General features: G+C 35.3%; 1 protein-coding gene across 12 annotated transcripts in view; it reads left to right on the top strand.

Annotated features, from left to right (window-relative positions):
* The window catches only part of MIA2 (MIA SH3 domain ER export factor 2), a 97,591-nt gene extending 85,288 nt beyond the window's left edge, over positions 1 to 12,303 (top strand). For all 12 annotated transcript variants that reach the window (XM_021701537.1, XM_044918248.1, XM_044918243.1 and 9 more), the window contains 4 exons: positions 6,286 to 6,408; positions 9,735 to 9,793; positions 10,440 to 10,674; positions 11,756 to 12,303. In XM_021701537.1, the coding sequence (XP_021557212.1) occupies positions 6,286 to 6,408; positions 9,735 to 9,793; positions 10,440 to 10,674; positions 11,756 to 11,922 (584 nt within the window). In that variant the 3' untranslated portion in view covers positions 11,923 to 12,303. The remainder of the gene's footprint in view (positions 1 to 6,285; positions 6,409 to 9,734; positions 9,794 to 10,439; positions 10,675 to 11,755) is intronic.
* The last annotated feature ends 1,372 nt before the right edge of the window (positions 12,304 to 13,675 follow it).

Raw genomic sequence — 13,675 nt, 5'->3', positions numbered from 1 at the left:
TTGAGGGTTTGTTAACAAGTATAGACCTGCTTTCTTCAATTACTATAATTAATGTTTTATTGTCATTATTTTTAGCTGCAGTTTCAGTCTTCTTACAGACCAATACATGTTTTAATTATCTTTTCTTTCAAAATTCTGTGTGAAGTATTAATGATTATTAAAGGTTAATATACGGATTTGGCTACCACATTAGGATAAGACTGATTCTGCTTCAGTGCAGTTTGTACACAAAATTGATTTGAGTAGTGTGCAGTGCCATGCATCTGTTCATCTAACATTCTTCTATGTACTTAAAACTTAGATTACATATTGTAGATCAGGAATGGTTTAGGTAAAAAAGCATTTAGACTGGCAATTAAAAAAATTTTTTTTTTTTTTTTCTTAAAAAAAAAAAAATGGAGCACATGGCTGGCTCAGTTGGTAGTGTGTGTGACTCTTGATCTTGGGGTCGTGAGTTCAAGACCGATGTTGGATGTAGAGATTAGTTAAAAAAAAAAAAAATCTGGTTTCCAGTCTTCACTTTTTTATATTTTTGTGTGATTTTTGAAACTTATTTCATCTTTGGGCCTCAGTCCTTTTATACAGTGAGAGAGACAAACTAAGTGATTTATGTAGTCTGTTTAGCCGAGTAATATAAAATGTAGCCAGGTAGTAATGTTTCAGATTTGCTAGATAATTTTCAATCTAGTTGGTAGATCAAATAACATATTATAATATGTAATGTTAGTAAAACCAAAGACTATTTACAGCTGTCTTTTCTAAACTCAATTGATGAACACACCTTTTTCAATTTTTAAGAACTTACTGGGAGATTTCCTGGACCAGGCCAACTACAATTTACTTGAACTGGTGAATATTGGTACCAGTAAGCTGTGATAAATTATGTAATGCTTAGACAGCCACCAAAAAATCTATTTAAAGAGGTATACTCAAAAACACTATAGATCAGGGCACTTAGGTGGCTCAGTGGGTTAAGCGTCTGCCTTTGGCTCAGGTCATGATCCCAGGGTCCTGGGATTGAGTCCCGCATCGGGCTCCCTGCTCGGTGGGGAGTCTGCGTCTCCTCCTCCTTCCCACTTGTGCTCTCTCTCGCTATTTCTGTCTCTCTCAAATAAATAAATAAAAATTTTTATTTATTTTTAAAAGATTTTATTTATTTATTTGACAGAGAGACATAGTGAGAGAGGGAACACAAACAGGGGGAGTGGAAGAGGGAGAAGCAGGCTTCCTGCTGAGCAGGGAGCCCAATGCTGGGCTCCATCCCAGGACCCTGGGATCATGACCCGAGCCGAGGGCAGATGCTTAACCTACTGAGCACCCAAGCTCCCCAATAAAAATATTTAAATTAAAAAAAAAAAACACTATAGATCAGATAAATCAAAATGGAATTCTGAAAACTGTCCAAGTAACCCATAGGAAAGCAGGGAAAATAAAAAAGAAAAATAAACACAGGGAACAAATAGAAAACAAAAAAATGGCAGACTTAAACCCTAATATTTTTATTAATAATTCCATTATTAATTACATTAAATGTAAATTGTCTAATATCAGTAGTTAAAAAACAGATTGGCAGAAGGGATTACAAAACAAACCATGACTCAACTATTTTTTTTTTTTAAAGATTTTATCTATTCATTTGAGAGAGAGAATGAGAGAGAGAGAGAGAGCACAAGAGGGGGGAGCGAGAGAGGGAGAAGCAGACTCCCCGCGGAGCAGGGAGCCTGATGCGGGACTCGATCCCGGGACTCCAGGATCATGACCCAAGGTTGAAAGTAAAAGGATGGAAAAAGATACACTATGCAAACATTAATCAAAAGAAAGCAAGAGTGGCTATTATTACTATTGGATAAAGTAAACTTAAGAGCAAAGAAAATAATGATAAAAGAGATCAAGAAGACATAGCTAACCTAAATGTGTGTACAGCAAGCCAAAGTATGTGAAGCAGAAAGTGATAGAACTAAAAGGAGAAACATAAATGCAGCTATAGTTGAAGGCTTCAGCACCTCTTTGAACAATTGGTAGAACAACTAGACAGTTCAGCAAGGATCTAGATAAATTTGAATGAAATCAGTCAGTATTATATTTTAATATGATTTATAAACAAAAAGTTTAATTCATTCTGCAGTTACTTTGGGGTGTTTACATTGTGCCAGTTATTATGTTAAGTGCTTTTTATTAATCATTCTAACAGTCTTAGGAATATTATTCCCATTTTACAGAAGAAGAAACAAAAACAAAGATAATGTATTAAAATCTTGTCTATTACATCCCAGAATTTACATGTTAATACTTGCTTTGGGTGTGCTTGTGTGTGTGTGTTTGTGTATGTGTGTGAGAGAATGTGTAAATAAAACATCAAAAGAAAAAAAAAAAGGGATGTCTGGGTGGCTCAGTTGGTTAAGTGTCTGTCTTTGGCTCAGGTTACGATCTCAGGGTCCTGGGATTTAGTCTCGAATTGGACTCCTCGCTCAGCAGGGAGTCTGCTTCTCCCTCTGCTTGCTGCTCCCCCTGCCTGTGAGTGCCCTCTCTCTCTCTCACTGGCAAATAAATAAATAAAAATCTTAAAAAAAGAAAAAAAAAAGAAAAAATAGCACACTATGTATATATTAGTTGAAGTCTATTCTATTTCCTTTCCTGGGGCCGTTAGGAGCTTTCTTTCCCAAAGGAAAGAGTTCAGTGTGTGTAAACTTAGATCCATATATGAATCAAGTTTTTAAATCAGCATTATGTTCTTGAGTTCTTTCCATTTTAATATAAAGTTTATTACCTTAATTGCTTTATAGTAATTCTGTATATAAATATACCACAATATATTTATCCACTGTCCTTTGATGAGCATTTAGGGTATTTCCAGTGTTTCACTATTACTAACAGTGCTGTAGTTAACACCCCTTGCATACATGTTCTTTAGAGATGAGTCCAAGAAATGAAATTGCTGAGTAATAGGATAAGCATATTTTTTAGTTTAATAGATACTGCCACATTGTCCTCAAGAGAGTGGCTGTGCATGAAATATTTGTGAGTAGTTAATTCTCCAGTACTTGGTGTAAAACTTTTTTGAATATCTCCAGTGATAAGAGTTAAAATTTTAATCTTATTTTTATATATAGTTCTTTGATTAGTGAGCTTGAGTATCTTTTCATGTTTATTGGTAATTTGTATTATCTGTATTTATTTACTGTAAATTGCCTGACCTCTTTTATTTCTTGCTTAATAGGAATTCTTTTTTATCTTAAGATTTTATTTATTTATTTATTAGAGGAAGAGAGAGAGGGAGAATGTGGCATGAGGGGCAGAGGGGGAGGGAGAGGGATAAGCAGACTCCTCGCTGAATGTGGAGCCCAATGTGGGGCTTGATCTCACAACCCTGAGATCACGACCTGAGCCAAAACCAAGAGTCAGATGCTCAACTGAATATGCCACCCAGGAGCCCCAATAGGAATTCTTAGTATATTTTGGATGTTAATCTTGTCTTTTGCAAATATTTTCTCGGTTTGTTATTATGTATGTTATTGTTATATATAAGTTTCAAATTTTGTTATAGGTAAGTTAATCCATGTTTTTTTTTTAATGGAATTTTTGTTTTAAGACCTGTTCCTAGATCAGAATGATACTCTGTTTTCTTCTAAAAACTTAAAATTTTGTTTTTAGATCTGTATTTTATTTCTGTTTTAGTGTTTAGTGTGAGGAGTTCTTTTTTTTTTTTTTCCATTGAATAGACAGTTATTTTGATACTATATATTGGTTCATCAGTTTGAAATACCACTTTATCTTAAATTAAATGTCCATATTTGCATACATCTGTTTCTTAGACATTCTCTCTATACCATTGGTCTCTTCCAGACTCCTGACCTATCCGTATCAATGCTGCTTTCATCTACTTTCTGGAAGTTTTGCTTTTTCATTCCATTTAAATTCCTTAATTATTAGAATACACTATTTCATCATGTTGTGAATGAAGATGTTTATTATACTTGATTACTAGCCAGTATTAAACCTAAAAAAATTCTAATTCTTTATCCATCTTTATAATTCTCTTTTGTTTCTGTTATGTGATAGAATCCAATATTAAAAGAAGTACTCGGGGAGCTATTACAGTCCAAGTTTTATTATGGAATGAAAATAGATAAACAACATTTTTGTTTAACCCAGGCATCTTGGATTTTATTCTAATTCTTAGTTTATGAACTGCCTCAGAATGCTGTGTATACTTATTTGCAGCCTTTATTCATTTTTTTCCTGATCCTTTTCCTTCTCTCATTCTTTCTTTTTAATCATTTCTTCTCTTATAAGGGTGGTAGAAAACAAAGGTATTAAAGCAAGGAAGGAACCATTTTTCTTTATTTTCTATATTTCAGTCTCATTGGTCATATGCCTTCCACATCGCTTTATCTTATTACATTGCGTGTGTATGTGTATCTGAGTTTGACCAGAATACCCTTGTTTACTTGTTCATCCTTCCTTTTCTCTCAGGGCAAGCTTTACGTCCTCCATAACACCACCATTTCTGATTCCTCCAATCAGAATTCAGTAGGCCGCCACTCATAATTTGTATACCTCTTGATTAAGGCATTGGTCACATTGTATTTATTTCTGTCACCATAGACTATAAAAGTGTGGACTGTATCAAAACCAACTTTGTATCAGTAGTGCCATATATACAATAGGCCCTGGTAGACTTGAAGAATAAATTATTTTGGCCAGTGGAGAGCACCATGGGTATATGATTTATAAGATAGCAAGCCTGTAGCAAAATTTTGTATTTTTTTTTTAATTTTGTATTTCTGAGGTTGCTGATACTGTGCAGATGTATTTTAGAAGCAAAATAATGATATAGTATGGGATTTTGAGTTTTGATTAAGAAAGAGTTGGAAGTTTTCAGGCTTCCCCATATTATCACCTTGCCCAACTCTGCCGTTTAATTAATCCCATGTTTGAAGTAGAAAGGGAAAACTTAGTTTAGATCTCAGTGGTTGGTATTGGCCTTTTCTTTCATTGGGCTAATAATTCAGACCCATTGAGACAGCTTTTTGCTAAGATTCTGAAAGAGGGAGGAATGAGCCTGAGACTCTCCATCCAGATCTTTCTCTCCTGATTCGTATCCCTTGGCCCTTGGGAGCTCATTAAATATAATTCTCTCCATTAACTCTGGTTGATGCTGAGTGGTTTCCTTGGCTTTGTATGGGAGAGGTGTGTCAGTACGGTCCCATGTGGCTGAGTCAGATGAGGAATGACCTATCCAACATTGTGTGGAGTTCACATTATGAACCACTGCTTAGGACGGTCATGGAAGGTGGTTTGCAGCTGTTTATCTGTATGGATAAGAAAGAGTCACATAGTTCACCCCCTTTGACTTTCCTCTTATTTTTGGAGTTGGGCATATGCATACCTAATCTGTCAAAATCTGCCATCACCTGTCAAAGATGAGATAGACCACCTATATTTTTTCAAGAATGATGAGTTCTACAAGGACCCAGGAATGACAATTTTGTCATCATAAGTGACCTCTGGGGACAACGAAGGGTGGCTGTGGAAGCACCCGAGTCAGAGTCTGTGCCCGGATTTGTGTCTGTCCAGGTGTCCTTAATCTGAGCATTGTGAACCTTCTGTTCATCTGTTGAGTGAGAGTTCTTCCCCTTAAGTTTTGGAGGGGTGCTAAATTCCAAAATATTGAAGTTACTGAAAATGTGATCATTGATGACCTCTGAATGGTATCTGCTATTTCTTTTATCCTTGTTTGTTCTGCTAAATTTCCTGATATGCTTACAACATACTCCTTTTTTTCTTTCTTTGCTAGTAGCTGTCTTCTCAATATTGGTTTTGATAGGTTGATATATTTACTTCCTTCAATGAATTGAAAATTCCAAATCCAGAGTAGCATGTTATACTTGTGTTTACTACAAAAGTTGTTGCCTTTAGTAAATAAATAGTTTTCCTCAAATTATTTACTATTGTCTACCAAGAATATGGGTCAGTTTTTAGGAAGCAAGAGAAATGTCTATGTTCAATATATTAAACTTAAATAAACGTGACTTATTTATTTTTTAAAGCTTCTATTTATTTATTTGACAGAGACACAACGAGAGAGGGAACACAAGCAGGGGGAGTGGGAGAGGGAGAAGCAGGCTTCCTGCTGAGTAGGGAGCCCAGTGCGGGGCTCGATCCCAGGACCCTGAGATCATGACCCACAGCCGAAGGCAGACGCCTAACGACTGAGCCACCCAGGCGCCCCAAACATGATTTATTGTTATACTAATGAAAATATTTTACAAACTTGTTTTCTAGGCCAAGCATATCCTGATGCAGCTCTTCCTCCACAAAGGCAAGACAGATTTTATTCTAATTCTGGCAGACTATCTGGGCCAGCAGAACTCAGAAGTTTTAATATGCCATCTTTGGATAAAGTGGGTAAGAAATACTTTGTGTATGTGTATGTTTTTTAATAATGGTGGCACACTGAAGAACTGGAAGCTGAAAAAAGGACTAATAACTGATATCTCTGGTAGCTCTTAATGCCAAAATCTTTCCTGAAAACTTTCTATTTTATGTTTCTTGTTATATTGTAGGTATCCGTGGCATGTTCATACGTGTTAATGGTTGATGTGGGCATTATTGTAATGGGTTTACTATATTTAGCTGTGATGGCAGATTTTACTCTGTTGCATGATTAATTTTTTTTTTTTTTAAAGATTTTATTTATTTATTTGAGAGAGAGAATGAGAGAGAGAGAGCATGAGAGGGGGAGGGGCAGAGGGAGAAGCAGACTCCCTGCCGAGCAGAGAGCCCGATGCGGGACTCGATCCCTGGACTCCAGGATCATGACCTGAGCCGAAGGCAGTCGCTTAACCAACTGAGCCACCCAGGCGCCCGCATGATTAATTTTTTAAAAATTTTCCAGCCCACTTACATATATCCTATTTAGTAATCAGGAAGTTAAGCTAGTGTGAATGGACATGTGAAAATCCACCAGAAAAATAATTTGGGTGCATGCTTTGTTGCTGCTTTAATCAAGTACCTTATTTAAACATTACATACTCAGATAGATTTAACATTTATTGAGCAACCTACTATCTATCAGGCACTCTTTTCCTCAAACCACCTCACAGCAACCCACTGAAGTTGGAAAATATATATATCCAGTGTATATCATTCAGAAGTGTATAACATTAAAAAGATTAAAAGTAAGTAGAAACTTAAAATAAATTTATTGGTAAATGGTTTCTTCAGGACAGGGTATATATTTGCAGGGGGGGGTGGGCATTATCCAGTTGAAATATTTATTATTTTAGAAAATCAGTCTTTTTTGAATAATCAAAGAAGGAGATCTATGGCCTGGATTAATTATAATTAGTTATAATTAAATTCTAACCTTTGGATTTTGAAATTGTTTCACCCCATTAATTCAAGCTTAATGTAGTGAAAGTATATATGTGATTGAATATCTACTTTTAAACTAATGCTATTTAAAATTTTTTACATGTCCTTTTTTGTTGTTATTGAACAATATCCAATTAATCAGATAATTTTTAAGTGTCTGCTGCTCTATGTGACATGGCAGAGAATATAATTATCATAAGGTATAGTTTCTGCCTGTAAGAAGCTAATAATTAAATGTGGAGAAAGAAATATATATCTTTAACTAATACTGATCAGAATAGTTAAGTTCCATTAGAAAATATACTGTGTTCACAGAAAGAACTGTCATCTAGTTGAAGGGTCAAGGAAAACTCCATGAAGGAAGTGGCATTTGAGCTACTTTTGAGGGACTTTGAGAAATTGAGAGATGAGGGTCTGTGCCAGTGATGATGAACAGCATAAGTAAAAGCAAAAGAGACAACACAAGTCATTTATGAATAATGGCTGTAAAGTTGAGATATTAATCACTTGACAAAGTCTTATGAGGGTTAAATGAATTAATGTGTGCTGAAGTATTTTGTAAATAGAAAAGTTCTGTATAAATGTAATACATTATTATTGGTTTGTCAGTATATGTTACATGGAGGAGAATGGTCAGAGATCTGATTAAAACACATTGACTAGCACTAGTGCTTATAAACATTTATTGAATGAAAGTGAATTATTTAATCTTCACAATGAACTTATGAAATAGACACTATTATCCTCATTTTATAGATGAAGAAATCAAGGCTCAAAAAGGTGCTCAGTATCTCAGGTAGGAAGTATCAGAGGCAGGACTTGAACCCATGCTTGTCTGACTCCAGAGCTGTGGTCTTGATCCCTATTCATTATTGAAATTGAGAGGGTAGTGGATCTATCAGTTGATGCACTAAATGTCTATAGAAAGCTTACCATATGACAGGCATTACGGTAGTTGCTGTATTTCAGTGGTGAATAGGAGCTCAGCATTCCTGATATTTTTTTGATGTTGGGGAGAATAATTTTGGTGGAGTGGTAGATGTTGCAAATCGATTGCAGTAAAATGAGGACAAAATGAGAGGAATTCCGAACAGTATATAGAGAACAATTATTGATTATAGAAGAGAGGGGTAGCTGTAGGGGAATTTTCTTTTTCTGTCTCATTTTTAAATAGTAGTTGGGAGAGACTTGCTAATAGAATGCGTCTAGCAGAAAGGGAGGAGGGAGGCAACAGAAAGAGGAAGATTTCTTAGGAAGCTACAGGGGAGGGATTCTGAGCACAGAACCAGGGTCATAGATCGTCTAGAAGGATCCTTTTCCATGATAATAGGAGGAAAGATCAGAGGAATATAGTTGTTGATACATTTGTTTGTTTGATTACAAAAAGTTAAGGGAGGTTTCTAAGTGACTGGTGTAGTAGGTTTGAAGAGAATGGAGGTTTAAAATTCCTGAGGAGAAATGTGGTTTGGAAGATGCAGAACGGTTAGTCATTGAGCTGCTACAAGTATGGCTGGAAATCCATCAGCTTGGAGTGGGCCCTGTTTACACAAATTTGTGATTTATTTTACCTGCAGAAGTGCTGAGTGGCTCAGGAATAGGCAGAGTGGAAGTGGAGAGTTGGATTAATATAGGGCTAGAATGTTGTCAAGCACATGTAGAAATATGGCCAGTGGGGTAAGGACATCGATGACTGGATGCAGTGATGGACTTTGAAGTCTAGTTAATTGGGGGAGGAAATGAAGAAAAGAGGAAACTGAAGAAAATGAAGAGAGACCAGAGGACTGGAAGCTTCAGTGACAAGAACAAGTGTAGTGAGAATAACTAAATGAGAAGGCTAGGTGAGGATAGGTAGTTGTGGTCAGAGAGAGGGTTATTTGAATTTACCTTCTCATGGACTGAGCAGTTCTTGGTGATAACAAAGTCCAGGAACATTTATTTTGAACAGTAGCTAAATTCAAATGCTAGTATATGTTACCTCATGGAGGAATTAGGAAAGTAGGATGGAAGGGGGAAAAGGAGGAGGGAAGAAGGGAGGGAGGGTGAAAAGAAAGGAAGGAAAGAAGGAAAAGGGAGAGGGGAGCCACCTTCCAGAAGTCTCCTAATGATGCTCTTTAGCAGGGTTGCCTAGGACCAAGCCACGGAAATCATTGCCACATGCCTTTGCAGAACTTTAAGTGTGCCAGAATTTCCAGTGACCTAAAGCTTTCTTGTGGCCACAATGCAGGATGCTGGTATCAGGCTGGTTTATATGCTAACAGGGGGAATGGGGAAATAACAACAATCCTTTGTGATCGGGAGATAATCTAGGAATAGAGTGATCAGTCATGTATTTTTCATGGTTTAACTTTTATGTTTAGATGGTCCAGTGTCTTCAGAAATGGAATCCAGTAGAAATGATAAAAAAGATGACCTTGGTGTAAGTATTGAAAGTGCAATTTTATCCATGTGTTCAGGAACTTTCCAGTCTCTTGGTTTACTAGAAGAGAAATTTAGCTAGCAATCTAGTTCTTGAAATAAAGCTGCTTCTCCCATTTTGACAAATATATATACTTCCTATATGCATTATAGCTGTTTCTTTTCTGGATTGTACACTATGATAAAGTACAACTTATAGACTAGAGGCTTGAGTTCATTTACTAAAGTTAACCAAGAATTTGGATTTTCCCCCTTGAATTTTTATTTGAATGTTTTAAAGTATATTTTTGTTACTATGTTTACAATTTTTGCTTTTAGTCACTTTGTGTTGAAAATATAAACAAACATATTGTTTTCAGTACATGCTTGATAAAAATATGTATGTTTCGGTACTCTTGGACTATTCTTGTGTTTTATCTTTAGCCAGAGTATTACTCTGTTTTGGTTAAAGATGTTTTCTTTTGAGTTAATATTTGTGATTGCAAAACTCTGTCTGATGTAGAAAGCGGAATCTTTCTCAGGAGACTATTAAGACTATCATAGACTGCTTTCTGCCTAGGTGCTTTCTTCTAAACCTAAGATTTTCAGGAAGATTATTGTAAATTTTGCCATTGTTTTAGTGACTGCTGTATGTCAATTTGTTACAGAATTTAAATGTGCCTGATTCATCTTTCCCCGCCGAAAGTGAAGCAACGGGCCCTGGCTTCGTTCCTCCACCTCTTGTTCCAATCAGGGCTCCATTGTTCCCAATGGATACAAGGGGTCCATTCATGAGAAGAGGTCCTCCTTTTCCTCCACCTCCTCCAGGAAGCATGTATGGAGCTCCCCGAGATTATTTTCCACCAAGGGATTTCCCTGGCCCACCACATCCTCCATTTGCAAGTATGTTTTTTGTTTTTTTTTTTAAACTTAGTATGTGTTCTGTGTTCTATAGAGTAAATCAAAGATATAATTCTACTTCCTATTTATATAGTAAGTTTTTCTCACTTGTGAGTATACCATTACTCTTCCAAATTGGGAAGGCAGCCAGCCATTAGTAGACTGTAATGAGGCTTCCACATGATTGTTCCTAATGATATGGAATTATTTCTGTATTTCAGTAATCAGGAAAATCATTGGCTTTTTGCAGCAGTCTTACATTAAGACCAAAATTATTTATATCTTATCTGATTAGAAACTGGTTACTGCATCAGTTAGTAAAAATAATTACAGCTTATATTTTAGCATTAAAATTACTGGCAGAAGTATTTTTCCAAGTTTTTTTTCGTAAGTAGTTCCTATGCAGTCCTACTTATTTAGAACCTAAAATATGTTTATCATGTTTAGACCAATTGTTGAATTTATTGAAATTCTTTCATAGCCTCACATAAGAAAAAAAGTTTTTTGCTTTTATATCTATAGGTAGAACTTTAGAACTGTGTATTTCTGTAGAACTAATACATAGTTAACCAAACACTAGGAGAAAGGCTAGTATATGCCTGATGTGGTATTTCTTCTTTCATTTCTCCTCTATTTTAAGGTTTAAGGTGAAATAAAATGAATTTTGGGGAATTTCAAGATAGTCTTTAATATAACTGTAAACGTTTTAGGATAATATAAAATTAGAATTGGAAATTACTGATCAAAATTTTAAGTCTGGTGAAAATTATATGACATGAAAACTTTTAAGAAAGTTTTATTATGTATTTTGAAATAATTCTTTTTAAAAAGTGTTCAGATGTTAGGTTTTCATAGGATGAAAATTGTGTCTAAAATTAATGATGTTCCCTTTAATTGTGTGTAGCTGAAGAGAGTATGCTTTTTCTCGATGTTGTAAAAATTCATTTGTTAGATCAAGTAATTATTTGGGTGTCAATTTTTGAATGTAAAGATAGATATTGTGAGTTATAAGCTAATCATTTATTAAATTTGCAGTACAGGTACTTAAAGTTAAAAAATGTCTTTTACCAATCTCTTTGAACAGTGAGAAATGTCTATTCACCGAGAGGTTTTCCTCATTACTTTCCCCCAAGAGCTGGATTTTTTCCCCCACCCCCACATCCTGAGGGTAGAAGTGAGTTCCCATCAGGGTTGATTCCACCTTCAAATGAGCCTACTACTGAGCATCCAGAACCACAACGAGAAACTTGATAATATTTTTGATCTCTCTTCAAAAATAATTTTGACTTCTCTCTCATTTTCAGTTTAAGTAACTGCTGTTACTTAAGTAATTATACTTTTGCTCAAATTGAAGCTTAATGGAATTATAATTCTCAGGATAGTATTTTGTAAATAAAGATGATTTAAATATGAAACTTATGAGTAAATTATTTCCATTTTATTTTATTCTAGATAGTATAATTATTTTAATTTGATTAACAAATCCACTAGCACATAAACAATAATGGGAGTTTTATATGTGTAATCTTGCAGTTGGGGATGTTTTAAACTCCAAAGGCTGTGTCTTTTTGCCAAGAACTGTATTTACTATGGTTGTAGACAAATGTGAAAGTAACTTTATGCTTAATTAAATAAATTTTAATTGACTTTAAAGACTTGTTTGGTATTAATAATAATAAAATTAGCTAGTTTTCCATAAATATGACTCCATTAGTTAGTTTTTTACTTTTCTCAATAGCCTTGAGGCTCAAAACTAATGCTTTATATGGATTTTTCCCATTCGATTATCTTACCAAGAATGTGCCCTCTTTCTTGCAAGTAGACATGAATGACCAAAAGCAATAAATTAATATGCTCTTGAAAGTCAACATTGATTATATTTTAATTGATTAATATTTTAAAGAAAACCAGGATATTGTCTAAATGGTAATTTTTCAGAGTTTGGATCTTCTTAGTTCATTCACTAGCATCTTGTATAGTGGGAAGCTGGACATGGGGCTCAATCCCAGGACCCTGTAATCATGACCTGAGCCAAAGGCATACACTTAACCAACTGAGCCACCCAGGCGCCCCAGTGGAATAAATTTTCTCTTAGAATAAGGGTTCTGTATGGATTGCTGGGCAGGCAGAAATAATAGGGTCTGTCACACACAGGAACAGTTTTACCCCTCTTAGAAAGCTAGGTGTTTTTTTGTTTGTTTGTTTTTAAGGTTTCCAAATTGCTGTATAGTACTGACTTCACCTTTGTGTGAAAAATGTAAAAAACAAAATTCATGCAGGATAAATGCGAAGCATTTTTAGATGTCAGAAATTGTTTTGGCATTAGTTCCTATGTCAAGGAACCATGGATTTTAAGTGAATGGAACCTAGTGTGTACGCAGCATAATATGATGTGGTTGCTAGAACAAATTGAGGATTTATATAAAAGATATTCAGTATCCAAATTAGACTAAGCAGCAGTTTTTGGATAACTTTGTTCTATTCTGGATGTCATACACTAAATGGGCCTGTAGGCAGTATCAGTTTAGTAAATATTAAATGATTTGAGGGTGTTTATTTAAGAAGAGAGATCTAAGAGCGTAGAAAGAGGAAATATCCTAGGGGGAGGGGGGATGGGATTTTAAAACTTGAGAAAGGCTTGCACTGATACAGTGGATCAGATATAAATCCTAAGGACTGATGTTTCAATGTCTAAATGGGTGTAGAGGCTCCTACACAAAGCTAGGACTCTTAAAAGAGCACTACAAACTACACATAAAATCTTTAAAAGACTTGACAGAAGCTTCACTGTAGGGATACTTCCACTAGCCATGACTTGTGCAGGCCCATGCTTTCTACAAAAATTGAGCTCACAATAAAAAATAAGTGTGCCACTGAGGGAAAACCAGCAGACACAACAGACAGGAAAATTAGCAGCCCAAATAAATGAGCAAAAGAATAATTTGAATGTGATTTTAAAGTATATTTCAAAATAACACGAGAGAGAAAAGAATGAATAAAAGCC

Source organism: Neomonachus schauinslandi, chromosome 9 (assembly GCF_002201575.2).
Source record: "Neomonachus schauinslandi chromosome 9, ASM220157v2, whole genome shotgun sequence".
NCBI lineage: Eukaryota > Metazoa > Chordata > Mammalia > Carnivora > Phocidae > Neomonachus > Neomonachus schauinslandi.
Note: the sequence above shows the minus strand (reverse complement) of the source record. Positions and strands in the feature narration are given on the sequence as shown.